General features: G+C 39.9%; 4 protein-coding genes across 6 annotated transcripts; 3 read left to right on the plus strand and 1 right to left on the minus strand.

Annotated features, from left to right (window-relative positions):
- The first annotated feature begins 2631 nt into the window (after window positions 1–2631).
- LOC106434435 (autophagy-related protein 11) lies at window positions 2632–7326 on the plus strand. 2 transcript variants are annotated; one of them, XM_013875309.3, is made up of 5 exons: window positions 2632–5499; window positions 5608–5693; window positions 6133–6353; window positions 6452–6665; window positions 6740–7326. In XM_013875309.3, exons 1-5 carry the CDS (start codon window positions 3180–3182, stop codon window positions 7160–7162), a joined length of 3264 nt encoding a protein of 1087 aa, XP_013730763.1. In that variant the 5' UTR covers window positions 2632–3179; the 3' UTR covers window positions 7163–7326. The 2 variants fall into 2 exon arrangements, with proteins under 2 accessions (XP_013730763.1, XP_013730762.1); XM_013875308.3 differs by having other exon boundaries at window positions 2632–5693.
- A 189-nt stretch (window positions 7327–7515) lies between these two features.
- LOC106434423 lies at window positions 7516–10039 on the minus strand. The gene is made up of 6 exons (XM_048745304.1): window positions 9714–10039; window positions 9314–9601; window positions 9055–9228; window positions 8873–8979; window positions 8472–8773; window positions 7516–8399 (listed from the first exon to the last, which is right to left on the minus strand). The coding sequence occupies exons 1-6, from the start codon at window positions 9852–9854 to the stop codon at window positions 7687–7689; spliced, it is 1725 nt and encodes a 574-aa protein (XP_048601261.1). The 5' UTR covers window positions 9855–10039; the 3' UTR covers window positions 7516–7686.
- A 656-nt stretch (window positions 10040–10695) lies between these two features.
- LOC106355754 lies at window positions 10696–15173 on the plus strand. Its single transcript, XM_048745306.1, has one exon. The coding sequence runs from the start codon at window positions 11317–11319 to the stop codon at window positions 11776–11778; it is 462 nt and encodes a 153-aa protein (XP_048601263.1). The 5' UTR covers window positions 10696–11316; the 3' UTR covers window positions 11779–15173.
- Window positions 15174–15450: 277 nt separating this feature from the next.
- LOC106374977 (AUGMIN subunit 8-like) lies at window positions 15451–19307 on the plus strand. Of its 2 annotated transcripts, none has more exons than XM_048745302.1 (7): window positions 15451–15704; window positions 16642–18092; window positions 18170–18289; window positions 18379–18495; window positions 18567–18656; window positions 18739–18846; window positions 18930–19307. In XM_048745302.1, the coding sequence occupies exons 2-7, from the start codon at window positions 16743–16745 to the stop codon at window positions 19038–19040; spliced, it is 1896 nt and encodes a 631-aa protein (XP_048601259.1). In that variant the 5' UTR covers window positions 15451–15704; window positions 16642–16742; the 3' UTR covers window positions 19041–19307. The 2 variants fall into 2 exon arrangements, with proteins under 2 accessions (XP_048601259.1, XP_048601260.1); XM_048745303.1 differs by lacking the exon at window positions 15451–15704 and adding an exon at window positions 16281–16502.
- The last annotated feature ends 22 nt before the right edge of the window (window positions 19308–19329 follow it).

The following is a 19329-nucleotide window of genomic DNA, read 5'->3' on the forward strand; positions in this document are numbered from 1 at the left end:
TTGATCCAGGCTCTATTCCTAGGTGAACTAGAGTTCTTGTTCTGTCATCAAGTTTCTTCAGATGATGGCTATCATACTTTGCGAACCCTAGGCACCCAAACACTCGTATGTGTTCAACAGTAGGTTTCTTTCCCTTTAGAGCTTCGTATGGAGTCTGTGTTACCAAGACCCTCGTGGCAATACGATTAATTAAATAGGTAGAATGTCGAACTCCTTCTCCCCAAAGGTAGTTGGGGACATTCATGTGTTTTAAGATGCTTCTTGTCATCTCCATCAGTGTTCTGTTCCGACGTTCCACCACTCCATTTTGCTGAGGTGAGTATGGTGCCGTAAGGTGTCTATTGATTCCTGTAGCTTCGCAAAATGCATTGAACTCTGTAGATGTAAACTCTCCTCCCCTGTCGGTTCGGAAAGTTTTAATAGTCTCCCTTGTTTCTCCTTCCACCATTGTTTTGAACCTTTTAAACTTCTCGAAAGCCTCACTTTTATCTTGCAGCAAGATGGACCACATGTATCGACTATAATCATCAATAAGCACAAAGATATATCTACTTCTTCCCGCAGTTGGTGGCGATATAGGACCACGTAAGTCTCCATGAACAAGCTCGAGCTTCTTGGTAGCACAGAAAGATGTTGCAGCGGGGAATGAATTCCTTGTTTGTTTGCCAAGTAAACACGCAGTGCATATCTCGCTCTCAACGTTTAGTTTTGGTATACCTCGGACAAGTTGATTCTTCACCATTGACTTCATTGTGGTTCCTCCAATATGACCTAAGCGTGCGTGCCAAACACTGTACTCCGTTTTAGTGGATACCTGGAAGCATTCTGTATGAACAATGTCCATAAGAACTTTGTATAGTCGATTTAGTGATCTCTTTGCTTTGGCGATGAGGTTTCCTTCTTTATCATGGAGTGTCAGATATTCTTCTTTCATTCTTACTTCTCATCTGGCTTCCGTCGCTTGACCAAGGCTAATAATATTGCTTTTGAGGTCCGGTATGAAGTAGACATCAGCAAGAACCTTATGTTCTCCGTTTTGGCTTACGAACAGTATAGATCCTTTACCTTTAATATCAACTCGTGAATCATCTCCAAAGCGAACCTTCCTAGTAATACTTTCATCAATAGTTTTGAAGTAATCTCGCACACCCGTCATGTGATTGCTCGCACCATTGTCTAAATACCACACTCTGTTGCTATCAGTACTTGTCTCGAACTCTTTTGGCTTGACGTTTTTTTCGTTAAGAAACACAATCTCATGCATAAGCAGACCATCAGCTTCGTGTGTTTCATCATTCTTGGTTTCATATGCCTCCTGTAGCTTTAACAACCTGTCAGGACAGCTTGAAGCAAAGTGTCCAAGCTTATCACACCTGAAACACGTAACCTTTGAGTAATCTATCTCTCTGTATGATCTCCCACGACCGCGTCTACCGTATGATCTTCCTCCTCGGCCTCTGCCTCTGTACTCTCCATAATATTGTCCGTTTGTTGACTCTGAGGTAGCATACATGAGTTTAGTTTGGTCGTTTTGACTATCATCTTCATCATCACATATTCTTTCCTCATACGCTTTCAAACGTCCTACTATGTCTTCAAAGCTTGTAATCTTTAGATCAAGGACTTGTTCCAACGAAGCTACCATAAGTATATATTTCTTTCTAGGTAAACTCTTGAGAAACTTCTTAACAAGTTTAGTTTCCTCAATAGTTTCACCCAAAGCAGCTGATTTTGATGATATCTCGGATAGCTTGCCGACGAAGTCATCGATTGATTCATTGTCTTTCATCTTTAAGCGGTCAAACTCAGCCATTAGGGTTTGCAACCTTGCCTCCCGGACTCTGTCTGCTCCTAGATGTCGAGCCTTGATCGCATCCCAGACTTGTTTTGCCGAGATAAGCTCTCCCAGCTGGAGAATAAGGGCTTCAGGTATGGATTGGAAGAGTAACGCAATCGCTATGTCGTTTTTCTCACTTTCTGTCGACTCAGTTTCGACGAATCCCATGCTTTGTGAACCTTAAGAAGTATCTTCATCTTGATCGCCCATACTGTGTAATTTGTTGACGTTAGCATAGGGCAGCTGATCGTGGAAGAGGATATCTCTTTAGGTTTGTTGACGATGGTTGATAAATCACCCATAGTTGTAGTTCTTTCTTTTGTTTGCTCTGATACCAATTATTGTTCTGATCACACGATATTAGAGACCAATGTATATAAGAAATCCTTTCTTATTAACTTAGGAAAATCACTCAAAACCTAAGCTCTAACAAATCAATCTCTAAACTCACTCATTAATGGCACATCTCACCATTCTCTTATATAGAGACTTTTATATTCCTAAACACACTAGGTATATCTTATTTAGATAACTCCTAAATAAGATGTGTTTCCTAATCAATCTAGTTTTAAGTTAGCTTGTGGATTAAGCTACTTTCAAGATTATCCTCAACATTTATTAGATCCATTCATGATATAAGTTGATAACTATTGGATATGATGAGTTGAGGATATAGAAGGTTTATATTTTAATAGATCTAACTATTGGGGTGAAATCGAAATAAATGAAGAGTTACTGTACCTCCCCGTGAAAACAAGGCTTTATCTGTTCTTCTCTTCTACAGAGGGAGAAGAGAAAACAAAACAAAAGGGTCTCCTCCGTCTCTGTCTTGCGTGAGAGACTAAACTTACATCCGAAGCTTCTCCGTAACTTTCCATCAATTTAAAAAAAAAACGTGTAAAATTATCGAAAAAAGAAAAAAAAAATCGTTGTAGAAGCTCAGAGGAGGAGGAGGAGGAAGAAGAAAGCCTTTGAGGTTTCGTAGAAGAAAAATTGAGGAATATTAATTGTTTAAATCTAGTGGGTTTTCGTGAAGAGAAGTTTGATCCTTGTTCGACTTTGACACTCGTCTCTTCACGCAATCGTCGCATCACGTCTTCTAGGGTTTGCTTCAATTTCGTTCCTTTTGATATAAAAAACTAATTTTTCTGGGTAACGAAGGCGAAATTGGCTTAAAGTTGGAGAATTTGAGGATATCTCGTGGTGGGTACTTTGGAAAACATCGAAAGGTTTAGTCTTTGACGAATCTGTAGTCTGGGTCAAAGGATCGAAGATATAGATAGAAAGCCTTAGTCTTTGTTTGGTTTGGTTGCCTTGTCTCTATCTCTCTAGGTTGGCTACGATGAGCGCAAGCTTCACTTGTGATGACGGGAAGCTGATTCTCTGCGTGGCGGAGAACGGACATACATTTGAATTCAATTGCAGCGAGACGACTCCAGTTGAATCCGTGATGCGTTTCGTTGAATCTGTCTCCGGGATTAGCTTCTCTGACCAGCTTCTCCTCTCGCTGGACATGAAACTCGAGCCTCAGAAGCTGCTTTCTGCTTACGGACTTCCTTCAAGCGGTCGAGAAGTGTTTGTTTTCAACAAGTCTATGCTTCAAAGCAGCTCTCATCCTCCCTCACCGGAAGATGTAGATTTACAGGAGGTTGATGATGCTTTGCCTCCTGCTCCAGTCCATGAGCTTCATCCCTTGGACGACGCGTTGGATCCGGCTCTAAAGGCCTTGCCTTTGTACGAGAGGCAGTTTCGTTACCATTTCCATAAAGGCCGAGCCTTTTATAACTGTACGGTTGTGAGGCTTGAGAGCTGCGAGAGGCTGACGAGAGAGCAGAAGGTGCAGCAGAGAGCTGTTGAAGTCGCTACGAGGAACCTGGAGCAGTATTACAGGGTGATCTTTCAGAACTTTCTCGAGTTCATGAAGCGGTATAAGCATCAGCACCGCCTCCACTCTGACTTGCTGATGAATTTCGGAAGGGATGTTGAGAAACTCAGGTCGGTTAAGGTCCACCCTTGTCTCCAAACCGATTCGAGGAGATGCTTGTTGGACTTTGTCAAGGAAGATAACCTCAAAAAGGCTGCGGAGAGTTGCGGAATCTCTCATAAGCAGTTTGAGAATAAGATTGCTCAGTTCCAGCAGATGTTTGTGGAGGTCAAGCGCAAGGTTGAGGAGCTGTTCGCTTGCAGAGACTCCTTAACGACGAAGAGCTTAGAAGCGGCTGTTAAGGACCACGAGCGATTCATTAACGAGCAGAAGAGCATAATGCAGTCTCTCAGCAAAGATGTCGATACGGTTAAGAAGCTTGTGGATGATTGCATGTCTAGCCAATCGTCCTCATCTCTCAGACCTCATGACGCTGTTTCAGCACTTGGTCCTATGTACGAAGTGCATGACAAGAATCACCTCCCCAAGATGCAGGCTTGTTACAACTCCATTTCGGAACTGCTTGATTTTTGCAAGAGCAAGAAGAATGAGATGAACATCTTTGTGCACAGCTGCATGCAAAAGATAACGTACGTCACATACGTCATCAAAGATGCGAAGTTGCAGTTTCCTGTTTTCAGAGAGGCGATGGTGCGTCAGGATGAGTTGTTCGCTGACCTGAAGCTCGTCCGTGGTGTTGGCGCCGCTTATAGGGCCTGCCTCGCAGAGGCTGTGAGGAGGAGATCCTCTATGAAGCTTTACATGGGCATGGCTGGGCAATTGGCAGAGAAGCTTGCTATGAAGAGGGAAACAGAGGTAAGGAGACGCGAGGAGTTTCTCAAAACTCATGGTCCTTTCTTACCTCGTGATGTGCTGTCCTCAATGGGTTTATATGATACTCCCACTCAGTGTGATGTTAATGTATCTCCTTATGATACTAGTTTGATCAATATTGAAATGGCAGACGTTGATCGATATGCTCCTGAGTATCTGGTTGGGTTACATTCAAAGGTTGCGTCCTCGAGGAGTTCACTGGGGATGTCTAGTGATAGCTCTCTTTCCGCTGAGGCTGAGGAGATAAGTTTAGACAAAGACAGTTTTGAAGATATCCTAGAGGCTTCTGAGTTAGTGGAGATAGCAGGGACCAGCAAGATGGAAGTTGAGAACGCGAAACTAAAAGCTGAACTCGCTTCTGCGATCTCTCGGATATGTTCGTTAGGCCCACAGGTTGAATACGATGTGCTGGAGGATGGAAGTGAAGTGGAAAATTTGTTGAAAAATGCCTCAGAGAAGACAGCAGAGGCGCTGCAGGCGAAAGACGAGTATGAGAAACATCTCCTGTCCATGCTCAAGGAGAAACAAAGGCATTGTGATTCATATGAGAAGCGCATCCGTGAACTGGAGCAACGTCTCAATGATGAGTATCTACAAGGAAAGAGATATGTTAATAGTAAGGATGTGTCTGGCTTGAACCTTATGGAAGAAAAAGGCAACAAAGCTCATGTATCTGGTTCAGAGCCCATGGATGAGGTCTCATGTGTTTCAAATCTTTCTAGCAAGCAGCCATGTAAAGCTAGGGAAGGTATGGATGAGAACATGGTGGATTCCTCTCAGGTGCTCAGTCATCATCCGCTTGATTCATCGATGCTGGAGAGCCAGCAAAACAATGAGAAAGGCGGAAAGGATAATGTGTTTCTAAGTGACAGTTCGACTGCCGAGAGCCCAACAAAATCATTGGGTAATAATGTGGTAACTAACATAGGTTTAGATACCAAACACAGTGATGATTTTATCTTGGAACTTAAAAGTGAGCTGATGGAGAAGTCCGATAAACTGAGTGAAACAGAGTCCAAGCTAAATGGGGCAATGGAAGAGGTAGCCAGCCTGAGCAGAGAGTTGGAAATGAATCAGAAAATTCTTGAAGAATCTCAGGTTTTGCAGCTATTTCATAATTTTTATTTGTTTATTTCTGCAATCTTTCCAACGCTTGTGAGATTAGGAGCTTGTCCTCGACGTCAATTTTTTAGTATTGAAGGTGTTAAGGATCAGGTCTAGTTTCTGTGATGTTTGAAAGGTAATGACCATTAGGAAAGGGTCAATATGCTTTTGTGTAATGCCTAAATTAGTTGAAGCCAACCAGTTAAGTTGTTGGAGTACATTTTTCCTCTTAGCTAGTTACTAATACAATCTGCAAGAGGGGTGTGAGCAGTTTTGATGCTTGTGATTTGGCAGACATTTTATATAGAAAGATCTAGAGACACAATAAGAACGGTTCTACTATTTCTGTGTCACCAGATAATTTATGTACTGTCCCATTGTATCCCCTAAATGTTTTCTTCTGATGTGGTAAGTACCGCTGTCTTGGTTGTAGATGAATTGTGCGCATTTGGAGAACTGCTTACATGAAGCTAGAGAAGAAGCCCAGACCCATCTTTGTGCTGCTGATCGTAGAGCTTCTGAGTACACTGCACTCCGTGCATCAGCTGTGAAGATGAGAGGTCTCTTTGAAAGATTCCGGAGCTCTGTGTGTGCTGGTGGTGGTGTCGCTGGTTTTGCTGACTCCTTGCGTACTTTGGCTCAAGCTTTAGACAAGTAAGTTCCTATTAGTGTTCTTCCTCTCTTGTTATATCCACTTTTAAAGCTCTTGGTTTCTCATATTTTTCTATGGATTTGCCATCTCTCCTTCACAGCTCCATTAATGACAATGAGGATGATGGCACTGTTGAGTTCCGGAAGTGCATCCGAGTTCTGGCAGACAAAGTTAGCTACCTCTCCCAAAACCGAGAGGAGTTATTTGAGAAGTGCCGAAACCTTGAAGCTACAAGTGAACAGACAATAAAGGACTTGAAGGAAAAGAGAGAGCTAGTGAAAACATTGTACACTAAGCACCAACTTGGGAAGCAGGTAGAATATGCGTTTGTTATTTCATTTGTGGGGATGGATGCATCTTAAACGTTTTTGAACATTTTGTGGAACAGGCGAATAAGGAAAAGATATCATTTGGTCGTCTTGAAGTCCATGAGATAGCAGCATTTGTGCTAAATCAAGCAGGGCATTACGAGGCAATCAACAGAAACTGCCCAAACTACTACTTGTCCTCTGAATCCGAGGCATTGTTCACAGATCACCTCCCGATCCGGCCTACATACATCGTTGGACAGATTGTCCACATCGAGCGCCAAGCAGTGAAGCAGGCACAGACACTTTCAGCGTCTGCAACTCCTGAGGCTGGTAAGAGAGATTATCTCGGCTCAAGAAACCTGGCATCAAGTTCAATGTCTTCAACATCGTCTTCAGGAGCAACGACAACAAACCCTTATGGCCTCTCATCAGGATGTGAATACTTCATAGTGACAATAGCAATGCTTCCTGACACTGCTATTCATCAACAAGCTTCCTGATCCTTTTGCTTGTTCTTACAGCAGATTGATGTGATGGAAGAAACCCCTCCCCAGAAAAGAACAAAAATGTAAATAGTTAAATAACCATCAATAACCAGACAGCCCCTCGTTTGATTTGTGGATGTTGGGTTTCATTTGTCTCCTTCTAAAAGTATTTTATTTCATATCTTCTTTCTTTCTGTACAGCTGATGATCACTGATCTTAGTTTAATCTTTTATCCTCGTACATACTCTGCTTTGCTTTATTAAAATGTGTTGTAATAAAAGAACAATATAAATATATATGAAGATGATAAATTTAGGATAAATAATGGAATGCCTACGTCTCCTGAGACATTGTTTTATGATTAAGATGATCTAAACAAATTCATTATCAAAACGTCTTTCTTCATATCCCTGTGGGGTTTTAGTTACCAAGAGATGAATTTGATTTACAAGAGGAAAAAAAAAACAGCAAAGCTAATAGTACAGATCTCCTATACTTGCCAAATCCTGAAAAGAAAGGCCGAGTCTAGAGAAATTATCTATTTATATGCATCACCATCTTCTTCTGAAATGTTGGACAAGAACTTTGGCAAGGATGTGATTCTGGGGAGGTGTAAGAGCAAATCACTGAACGAGTCTTTCCTTAACATGCCCTGTGGTTTGCTGCTGGAAGCTGGATCAAGAACTCTGTTGTTGTTGTTGTTGTTGGCAGACACTGTCCCATTCAGATCATTGAGTTCAGACTTCAATCCAACTGAGGTCTCAGTATTGAGCTGTGAGTTTGCAGCGACGTTGGGATCCTTGTACAAGAGGTTGAATAGAGAATTAACCCTTGGCATCAGAGACTTCTCATCTGGTGTATCGAACTGGATATTATCACTTAGCAGTTGCTGTTTCAAGCTCTCAAATTTCTCCAGATGCTCCGGATGATTTCCACCAGCAGAATCAGAGAGAAGTCCCACGAAATCGCTCACTGATATGGATTGCTGTAGTCCAGGTACTTTTAGCTGACTCGAATCAGTTGATAAGAACGCAACGAGATCACTCACTGACATAGACGGGTGTACTCCAGCTGCATTTTCAACCTGATTCGGATGCGTTGTGTTGTCTGAATCACAGAGAACTGCAAGGAAATCGCTCAGTGACATAGATTGGCGTAGTCCAGGAGCTCCCATCTGACCACAATCCGTTGTGTTTCTTGAGTTGACTGTTTCAACACCCCCAGTTCCTTCGTTTCCGCGAGCATCTATCACTAGAGATCAATGAAGCAAACAATCAAAATTTGGCTCTGTAGAAGTGAAAAGGAAAAGAACACTCCAAATACCTGAGCTGGGAGATGGTGCTTCATGAGACAGATACATATGTTCAGAAGATGACTGAGCACCAGCGGGAGATGCTAAATTATGAGTCCCAGATATTGAAGGACCTGTGCTAAGATTCAGATTCCCAAAAGGATAGCCCTTTGATTCACTTGGATCCTCAAAGATAGATGGCCGTGCATCAAAGCAGGGGGAGTCCATTTTTATCTCTGTCTCACGGCTAAGATGGAAGAGGCGATGATCACACTGAACGAGTTTTTCGAAATGTTTGTTCATTATCCCTTGAGCACATTGCAGAAAATGCAGCCTAACAGATCACAGGGAGACTATCGTCAGCTCAAGCTAGAACATAAACATTATTCAGCCACAAAATACTAATGTTTCAAACCACAAGAAGTGTCTATACCTGTACATGCTGGCTTGTCCATCAGTAAAATCCGATGTTGCCTGCCACAAAGTATGTTTCCTAGGCTGTGGGTTTGTTTCCCGGAAAAACAATGGCTGCCTAGAAAGCTGAAACAGAAAATAACCGGATATTAGAGTTGAAAGGGAGCATTTAATGCAAGAATGAGTGAGTGAATATTGTACCAGGAGAGTCAATGTTCCAGGTCCATCCTCAGGACACTTTGCCTGTAAACCCACAATATCTGACCATTGGATCTCGATCTTGCTCTTAAGACCTTGCTCCAACACTTCCCAAACAAGTTTGTGTTTTGCGAAGTAACACTTGGCCACCAAATCACCTTCATACCTTGACTTGTACTAAAAAAGAAAACAGAACCATGTAAAATCAGATCTTTGAAAGCACAATGAAACAACATGATATACCAAAATTTACAGGGCTCACCTCCCACTTCCCAATCTTCAAAACAGTTGCGGGAAAGTTCGAAGCTTTAAGCTTCTCAATACTTCCTGGCGCTAACGTAGCTCCAGCTGATGCAGCAGCAGTGATGCATTTGCTTTCTTTCTTAACACCAGAGCCAACTGCATCAGCGGCTTTTTGCGTAAGCCTCATCTGAATCAAATCCAACAAAGATGGACTCTTCCTAAGGCTTAATCCAAGAGGACTCGGCTCATCAAGCGGGTTATACTTAGCCGGTGCCATTGACGACGAGCTAGTCCCTGAGCTCCATAACTAAGAAAGAGATACATCACGCAAACTCTATGAGAAAACACAAAACGTAATCGACTTTTCAATCGAATTCTAAACAGATGAGCTAATTGGGTGAATAAGAGGAAGAAAAAACCTTAGATCGCTTGTTGAGAGGCCCATGCGCTTCTTCCAAATCATCCTCAGCGATCTCCAGCTTCACCGGGAGGTCATCACGGCACTTCGACGCCAATTCGGACTCTGTTCTCATAACTCCAGATTTCCTCATTTCCACCATCAATACACGAAACCCTTTCTCCCTGATCAAATCCCAGATTCAGATTAAACCAATTCGATAGCGAAATCACGAATACGAGAGAAAAAGTTTGGATCTTTTTTTCTTTTCACAGAGGATTATCCAGAACGCGAAAGAGAATCAGCAAACCCTAGAAATCAGATCTAATTTGATTGAAAAGGAGGATTCTTTTGGCGGCTAGCGACGCGAGTATTACGCTTTGTACGCCACGCGCTGTTGTGATTTGACCGGAAAGGGTTTGAAAAGTCCAAAACAGCCCACCGCTTTGTGTGTGTGAGAGGAGGGCTGAGATAGTCATTTCGTTTTTTTAGTAAATGTTATAATTAATTCGCTGGCGGACAGCCAGTAGTTCTTGATATATTGGGTGGGTCCCGCAATTGCTTATTCTTGTGACGGCTATAGATAGAAAATTTGCCACGTGTTACTCGTTTTTCACTGCCTAATTTGTTAGCTTTTATTTTTGTAGTCACTGGTCAACAATGTTGTATTAAGCCACATAAGGTTAGTCAGGACTAAACAAAATACAATCTTGTTGTCTCAAGCCACTTAAGGTAGCCAGGACTAAGTTAAAAAAGAAATCTTCTTTTAATCCTCCTACACAAATGAAATCAAGTAAAACTTGAGCAGATATAAATTGCAAGTAAAGTCCCATTCTAATTGTGGTTGAGAATAGACCAGGACTTCAAAATTTTCTTTTAGAAACAAGCATAATGGAATAAAATTTCTTGAATTTGTGCTTTAAATTAATGTTAACAAAATACATTATCAAGTAAAATAATGAATATCATAAAAAAATAAATCCATAAAATTGGAACATACTCATTTTAAATCTTGTTTCATTTGGATTTTAAACATATAGTTAGAATGAGTTTAGTTGCAAGAATTACAGTCTCTCCACACCCCATGTTTAATATAGAAAGCAAATCTCAAGAACTAGCGAAGTCTATAATATTTTGATGATAAAAATAGTAAAGTAAGGTTTTGGGTATAATATAAGTTTACACGTACACATGAGTACATATCATCTCTCAAATTAATTTAGATTGCAAAAAACTTGAATCCAACGACATTTAGTGTTATAGGTCCTTTATCTACGGACGTCCCTCTCCTATGGAATGGCAAATGGAGAAAACGAAATGAAAAAGATGACTGATGGCTCAAATTATAAGTCGCACACAAACAAAAGAAAACAGAAATATTATCTTTGTTTTCTTTCTCCTCAACGCTCTTTTCCTTTTTTGTGTGTGGGATTTATTCTGTTCATCTTGTTACAAGCTGATATTCATCAACCTATCAACCTCATTTGGAAAAAAAAAAAGTTTTGAGAGAAGAAGAAAAAGAAGAAAGAGAAATTTCGTAAATGGAGGATGATATATATAGTAACCCACTAAGCGTTTTCTTGATCCTTCATCATCTTTAAGATTGATCTTTCTTTAAAAGAACAATGCCTGTGCCAGATCCACGAGCGGGGCAGGCATTCATCTGTCTCATTACCGTATTTCTTTTCCTGTCGATTGCTGTCGGAGGCGGTTGTCTCATTGCATACACAGTCCTTCCTTACCCTTCAATCTGGCTCGCTTACATCGGCATTTTCTTTGTTTGTCTTCCTTGGTTCTTTTGGATCTTAACATTTTCATACCGCATTGTTTCACGCACTTTTGGATTCAGGATGGTCATTGGATCCGGTGGTAACAATAACAGTGCCAATGGAGAGGCCAAGCCACGCGAACTTGACCCCCCCGAGCAATCGTTAGAGTCTCCTAATGATGAACCTGAGGCGATGGCTCGTCCTCAAGGCCATATTCTAATGTCAATGGAAGGGAACCAATCCAAGAAACGAATGTCAACATCCAGCGTCGGTTCACATGAAAGTGAGATGCCACTAGCCATTTCTATGGGCTCATGATGATCATATATAATTTGATATAGAATGAAATCTTGACATTGATAGCATCAGGACGGAGATGCTAACCTGCAGCCTCTTGAAAACATGGATATATTTTTGCTGTCTTTACTTTGTATCTTATACAGATAGATTTGTAGATTCAACAAAAGAAGAAGTTTTACACCTTTTACTACTACTACCAAAGTTTGTAGATTCAACACTTTGAGGTTCTTTAACTTGACATACAAGCCAGGATATCCCATTGTCAAGTACCAAATGCTGGCATCGGCAAATGGGCCACATCTGTCATGTTTGAACTAGCTATAACACTAGAGGATTTGACAAATTACAAACATTTTTGGTTTCCTGATCACTCTTGACCTTAATTTCCTAGGGGGAAATTGTCACAATTTGGTTCTTAATACATACTGTTTGTGTGTTCTCCTTATTTCAATAACTGATTCTAACATCAAATCATTTTTGTTATCTATCAAACGTGTATCACATCCATCATCCATGCAAACAGTTTGCTGAACATTGAACAAGGCTAAAAACTATGGGCCTATGGCATCATACTGACTCTATATATACGTTTAAGAGTTTTCAGTCTGTTGTTCTTCACTTTTCATATTATAACACGAGAAAGAGAAATATTTTTTTGACTAAACAACTAAGCGACAAGGTTTGGACAAACGAAAAAACATTGCAAAGACATGTCATTTACAATAACTCTAGTTTCTAGTGTGGTCAACATAAAGCACGTGAATATTCATCATTTGACTCTTGCCTGCTATACATAATCACACCGAGAAACAACGATTAATTTATCTTTCATTCCTGCATATACTTAATATATATATATGAGGATTACAGTAGTAGTTTTATACCAGTAGTTACTAATGATAATAACATATATATATAATTATATATATATTCATCAAAGTATATATATATATATATCTTCATCAAAGTCATTGTTATCTATTACTCTTCTTCAAAAACGTATAATTGACTTCCTTTGTTTTCTTTCTATATAGAATACTCCACATGAGCAATTAGATACAAATCTATAGATAAGAATCCGAATAGTATCTAAGTATCATATTTCATTTGTAGATGCTTATAAAACAATACAATATTCTTTATTTTTTATTTTTCATTTTTTGAGAAAATGTAACATAATTACATAAACAATATCTCGGTAAGCAACGTGAGATTTAATAACTCTTGTTCGTATGTATGAAAGTTAATCTTAAGATTTCTGGAGAAATTGAAGCCACGAACGGACCACGGACGACTAGACGAGTAAGAGACGTGTGCTAGGTTCAATGATTCTGAATAATTTGGCAGTACGTACATGTGTAGCCAACACAAAAGAAAGAAAAAGACATCTACACAATATTAATATTTGAAACTAATAGAAGTCCAAGTGGAAGTAAAGTGGGAGCAAGACACCACACGGCAAGGGACACACAACTGAAAGAGAGACAAAGGTATATAGAAAGCTTAAGATCATATGATATGTCCGAATCATCTCATGTGCAAACTTCTTTTTTAAAACGGGTTTGTTGATTTTTTTACTATTATGAAAATTTTGTAGGTATTAATGTTCTAAACACCATCATACTCATTACAGTGTTTATAATGTCATCATCGCTTACCAGACTCGACCAAAATAGTGAAATTTATTGATAAGAAAATCAAGATATCGAGGCAATTGTTTTTCTAACTGTTTTATGGATGAAGGCTTAGAAAAAAAACCGTGTAGACGATTTTGAGGGTAATCAACATATATAACCCTTTAAGAGAATAAACAATGCAATTAGCAATTAATTAGAATCTTGATGTGTCAAGTGAAATAATATCCCATACAAAAATATATCTTAGCAAAAAAAGTGAAATATATAACATACAATCCATGTGGTTTCAGATTCTTAATATGTTTGATATGAAAGACATCTAATTGTAACTATATAAATAGATACATATATGTAGAGAAAGTTAGTTGGGGGCTAACCAGTAGCCATCGTAAGTGTTTGGTAAATATTATTTTCTGAAGTAGAAGAAGAAACAAAAGAAAAAATAGAAGAGACCAAACACTTACGGCCGATTTTAAAAACTCTCTCTCTCTACCTCTCTGTTCTCTCTCTTAAATCTTTCACAGAGAGGGATGAGATGAGAGTTTTTTGTTTATCGAACGCCGGTTCCTTTCCGGCATAAGATTTCCGAGAGGTCGGGCTTCGACTCTGGCAATCGGTGGCTAACCCAGCACCGGCTGGCCGGCTTTCGTCTCTAGAGTCATCACCTCCGGTGATGATTGCTAGCGTCTCTGATTTGGTGAGCGATTTGGTTTCGTTGAAGATAGCTTAGGCGATGATGGGGTATGTTGTTGAAACCGTTGTGGGTTTCTTTGATCGTTGGTTTCGGTGGACAGCCGGTTGTTTTCCGGCGAAGATCGGTGAAGGCGGTGGAAGTTAGATTGTGGAAGTTTCAATGGATTCGAATAGTTTTCTTCTCGGCGAAGTGATTGTCTCGGTGTTTCACTCAACCGCATCGGGTTATTGCTGGTAGTTTCTCTGCTCCGATGAGATTGGTCTCCGGTAGTACAGAGTTCCGGTGTGAAGCCCTGTTCCGGCGGTGGTAGGTAGCGGTTTCTGTGGTAACGCGTGTCGCTATGTTCGTACACGTGGGTACAACAGATGTATTCCCCTCCTTTTGAGTTTTTGGGCCTTGTCCTTTTTGTCGTTGCCCTTCCTTTGGGTCTTTTAGCTTTTGTTTTTATGGCTCTTTATGTAATTTTTAGATCTTGTTAATAATAATATCAGTTGGCAAAAAAAAAAAAAAGAAAGAGACCAAACACTTATCATGATTCATGAGTAACCATCATAGTTCCCATTTCTCCAAGAAAATTTATTGTTTACTTTCAATTAAAAAAAAAAATTCCTTGAAGAAGAGCTTTTCCTTGTAGCTCTTATAATGATTACAGTTAAGGTTAGGTGTGAAAAAGTAACCGAATGTAAATCAAGCTTTCGGCGAAAACGCTACCTGTATGCAACAAAAAGTGTTCGAAAAAAAAAACGAAAATAATCATTAGTTTGATAAACTTTGTCACTTTTGATCTCGATTGTTTCCCATTTCAGTTCTTTTTTATCTCCTTATAATTAATCTCCATCAAAGAAACAAAAAAGGAGATACAAACTCATGATCACTATTATGATATGTTTGAAGTCATTTGGGAACGTATGCGTGACATGAGGGAGGTGCAGACAACCAACCTATCAGACGTTGACAATCACCTAAATGTAACGCTATCTCGTCTTTGAGAGCCTGATTATGTGAGAGCTTCTTTGATTTAGTTAATATTATTTTATCTTAGATGGTTACCCACTTATTATATACTGAACCTGATAAACCAACTAAATTAATAAAGATATTGAAGTTGTTTGATACTACTATTTTAATTTTGATTCAGAGTAAACACAAGAATGAATGATTACTTAACTCGGAAACTAAAGTAACCCAAAGCCAAATGATTTCAAAAACTATATAGTTTATGAGGAAAAATACGGAAATTCATAATGACTACTTAGTACTAATATAAAAACTAAATGATTTGGTCTCCTTGTTACTGACCTCTACGAGCAAAAGAGAGAAGAAGAAGAAGAAGAAAAAAACTCTTTTAATTATCAAAATTAGGTGGCGCGAAAATAACGCCCTCTCTCTCTCTCTCTCTCTTTCTATTAATCTTTATCTCTCTCTCTGATCATTCAATCGCCCGATCAAATTCTTCTAACCTCTGGCGTTTCTTTGTAATTGTTCACGAGCATTCCTCATCATCGCCGGCGGCAATAGACTTGTGATTCCGATCGCGTTTGTATCCCTCATTACGAATCTCGAAAGGCATTGAAGATTTTCGCGAGGAGAATCACGGGATTGTATCTTCCCTGGTAAGATGATTTTCTAATTCCTCGGATCTTCGCATTTTGGTGTATCAATTCCCAATTTTCGATTCTACCCAAAATCTAAAGAACCCTAAAAAAATCATCATTTTGCATTTTCATTACTTGCGATCTGAGATTTCATGAGTTAGGACAATAATGTTTTTTTCTCTTGTGGTTTGGTTTGGTTTAAGACTCGTGATTTGGTATCCCTTGCTTTTCGTGAAATTTGCTTAGAAAATGTGTTTTTTTTTGTTCCTTAATAAGGAAAATTACTAAATTTGATTAACGAAGAGTCTGTGTCATGAGAGACACAAGTCTGTCAGTAAACAGACAAATCTCCATTTTTTTGTTTTTTTTTTTTTTGGATTCTTCGTCTTAAACACTGAATAAGAGTGTTTTCTTGTTTTCTTTTGCGAGTTTCCTTCACTTTCTCAAATTTGGTCAATGTTTTCAAACACCACGAATCATCACTCTTACTGCATTTCATCATTCCGCTTCATGATTCTTACACAACACGTGGTCCCCTAACTGGAGAACCATCAATATCTGTAAATGTCCTTATGTGTTTGTTGTTATATAAGTTTCTTATTAAAAAATCTCAAGCTGCTAGTTTCAGTAAGCTTATTTGTTATTTTTCTTCTCTTTAATGGAAAGAAGAAGATGATTGGTCCCCTTAATTTTTTTTTTTCCAGCCAGTCTGATAATGGCACTTCTGTGATAAGGACACTGCATCTCAGATTCTCCTTTCAGAAAATCTTCGGTTTAAAAAAATTATTCTTGATATTGTTAAACTGCAACTAACTAGTTAGAACTCAACCCACCTTTCACTATTTTTGTTTGTCTCTCTTTTGTTTACTCCACATAAAAAATATATATATCATTTGCATTGTTTATCTGAGAGGTATCTAACTTTTTTCTCCTGTGGTTTTGACTTTCTTTACAGCCAACTAGAGCTGTTACTATTGTCCTGCTCGAATGCAGAAAGAAACTAGAGGCATGAGCTACTGAATCCACTCAATGCAAGTTTGTTTCATTACAGCTTGAATGGATGTAGCAACAGATACAACAAGACGGAGACTTATCCCATCAGATAAGAACAATGCTTCCGCTCCCACTCGCCGTCCTCGAACACCAACAGAGGTCAGTTCAAGATACAGATCACCTACACCAACCAGAACCACTCGATGCCCTTCCCCAAGCCTCACAAGGCCTACTGTTTCTTCCACCTCTCAATCCGTATCCGTCAAAAGAGCCGTTTCCGCTGAGAGGAAGCGTCGTCCTTCAACACCTCCATCTCCCACTAGTCCATCCACGCCTAACGTGTCTATAGACTTACCGGCTTCATCTAGGAGGTTATCCACAGGCCGTTTGCCTGAGAGCTTATGGCCTTCTACTATGAGAAGCCTCAGCGCTTCTTTTCAGTCGGATTCTTCTGTCTCAGTCCCTGTTGGTAAGAAGGAGAGACCGGTTAGTAGCTCTTCATCTGACCGAACGTTGAGACCTTCTTCTAATATAGCTCAAAAGCAGAAGAAGGCTGAAACGGTCTCTGTGTCAAGGAAACCTACGCCGGAGAGGAAAGTAAGTCCATTGAAAGGGAAGAACAATGCATCTGATCGTTCAGAGAATTCGAAACCTGTGGATGGTCAGCATAGTAGGTTAATAGAACAGCATCGATGGCCTAGTAGAATCGGTGGAAGGAACTCACTAAACAGAAGTTTGGATCTTGGAGACAAGGCTTCAAGGGGACCTGGGATGAGACCGTCTCCTAGGAGAATGTCACTACCTTTGTCCAACGGTTCGAAACCTCTGCATAAGACTTCTACAAACACATCTAGTAACGGTGATTTTTTGTCTCCAACGAAGTCGGAAGATAACAACATAGGGCGAAGTTCAGGAGCTCAGAGACTTTTGTCTGCAAGTTCGTTAGATAGAGCGTCTTTAGCAACGGCTGTATCTAAGCTGCATCCATTATCTCGCCCTGCTTCACCAAGTAGAACTTCTTTTTCGTCATCTTCATCGTCTATCTCCCGAGGCATGAGTACTTCGAGAGGAGTGAGTCCTTCAAGAGGACTAAGCCCTGCAAGAGGATTAAGTCCTGCAAGAGGTGTAAGTCCTTCGCGTGTCACGAGCTCTTCCTCTTTTGCTAGACCATCAACTCCACCGTCAAGAGGGGTAAGTCCTTCCCGGATAAGACAAAGCAGCGATTCTACTCAATCAATCAGTACCACCGCAACTTCGGTTCTCAGCTTCATCACGGATGTGAAGAAAGGCAAAAAAGCAAACTACATCGAAGACGTTCATCAACTGCGTCTGCTTCACAATAGGTATTTACAGTGGCGGTTTGTAATTGCGCGTGCTGAAGCTGCAATGTACATTCAACGTTTAACTTCCGAGGTATATAATATCTATTCTCTTATAACAACGTGAACGGTTCACCAACTGATTGATGAAAAGGAATCTAATATTTTCAGGAAACGTTATTCAATGTGTGGCATGCGATATCAGAGCTACAGGATGATGTGACCAGTCAAAGGATTGGCTTGCAACAGCTAAAGCTAGAGATTAAACTCAACTCACTATTAAACGATCAAGTAGGTTCTCTCTCTCTGTTGTAGACTTGTAGACTGACTTTACATTACATCAGATTATGCCATGCTGATGCATAAATATATGTGCGTAGATGGTGAGCCTTGAAGAATGGGCCACACTTGAAAGAGAGCATGTTAGTTCTTTAGTTGGAGCCATAGCAGATTTAGAGGCAAATACTCTCCGCCTTCCAGCCACTGGAGGAACAAAGGTATGTACAGTTACTATTGCTTCAGAAAGATCAAGAATATAGTTATCATTTTATAACTTCTCTTCCTACAGGCGGACGTTGAGTCTTTGAAAGCAGCTATGTCTTCGGCACTCGATGTAATGCAGGCTATGGGATCGTCTATTTGGTCTTTACTCTCAAAGGTGAGAGAGAGACCTTTTTAGTTCTCTAAATTTACCGTCTCGACATAACTCTCAGCATTACTCTTTATGATTGTATTTGCAGGTGGAGGAGATGAATAAAATGGTCTCAGAACTCGCTGATGCAGTTGCAAGAGAGAGTTCTATGCAAGGAAAATGCGAAGATCTTCTGGCCTCTACTGCGATCTTGCAGGTAACAAAAACAATCCAGTTTTAGTGTAGAATGAATTTTGTAAAAAAAATGAATTGAAGCCGAGTTTTGGTGGCATGAAACAGATAAAAGAGTGTAGCCTAAGGACTCATCTGATACAAACTAGGAGAGGAGAAGAAGAGGCAGAGGAGGAGACTTCTCCATTGTTGCCACAAAGCAAGTTTCCATGGCCATAAATAACACACTTACAGTTCCACTCCTTCAACACTGATGACTAATCATCACCTGTAAATTGCTCCTTGATGCCCTCACATTTTTCTTTTTGATCTTTCCTTGTTTTTTCTTTGTGTGTAAACATTAGCATAGGGAAAGAAGGAAGTGAAAGATCGAGAGTTCGAAAATCGTAGGAAGAGGAAAAAAGCAATTTAATTGTTTAACACGTAAACTCTAATGTAAGGTTTCTTTGAGGCGTTTTATTTATATAGAGTCGATTAGTTTAACGATTCATAACAAAAACTAACCGCA

Source organism: Brassica napus, chromosome C1, assembly GCF_020379485.1.
Source record: "Brassica napus cultivar Da-Ae chromosome C1, Da-Ae, whole genome shotgun sequence".
Classification (NCBI taxonomy): Eukaryota; Viridiplantae; Streptophyta; class Magnoliopsida; order Brassicales; family Brassicaceae; genus Brassica; species Brassica napus.

What these genes read in the sequence shown, in the direction of transcription:
- LOC106434435 (XM_013875308.3), top strand. Translation starts at nt 3,180, where the DNA reads ATGAGCGCAAGCTTCACTTGTGATGACGGGAAGCTGATTCTCTGCGTG. An exon ending in AAATTCTTGAAGAATCTCAG is followed by an intron (nt 5,694 to 6,132) that starts GTTTTGCAGCTA and finishes TCTTGGTTGTAG; the next exon opens with ATGAATTGTGCGCATTTGGA. An exon ending in AGCACCAACTTGGGAAGCAG is followed by an intron (nt 6,666 to 6,739) that starts GTAGAATATGCG and finishes TTTGTGGAACAG; the next exon opens with GCGAATAAGGAAAAGATATC.
- LOC106434423 (XM_048745304.1), bottom strand. Translation starts at nt 9,854, where the DNA reads ATGGTGGAAATGAGGAAATCTGGAGTTATGAGAACAGAGTCCGAATTG. An exon ending in CTCTCAACAAGCGATCTAAG is followed by an intron (nt 9,602 to 9,713) that starts GTTTTTTCTTCC and finishes TCTCTTTCTTAG; the next exon opens with TTATGGAGCTCAGGGACTAG. An exon ending in CTGGAACATTGACTCTCCTG is followed by an intron (nt 8,980 to 9,054) that starts GTACAATATTCA and finishes TTTCTGTTTCAG; the next exon opens with CTTTCTAGGCAGCCATTGTT.
- LOC106355754 (XM_048745306.1), top strand. Translation starts at nt 11,317, where the DNA reads ATGCCTGTGCCAGATCCACGAGCGGGGCAGGCATTCATCTGTCTCATT.
- LOC106374977 (XM_048745302.1), top strand. Translation starts at nt 16,743, where the DNA reads ATGGATGTAGCAACAGATACAACAAGACGGAGACTTATCCCATCAGAT. An exon ending in TTCAACGTTTAACTTCCGAG is followed by an intron (nt 18,093 to 18,169) that starts GTATATAATATC and finishes TAATATTTTCAG; the next exon opens with GAAACGTTATTCAATGTGTG. An exon ending in ACTCACTATTAAACGATCAA is followed by an intron (nt 18,290 to 18,378) that starts GTAGGTTCTCTC and finishes ATATGTGCGTAG; the next exon opens with ATGGTGAGCCTTGAAGAATG.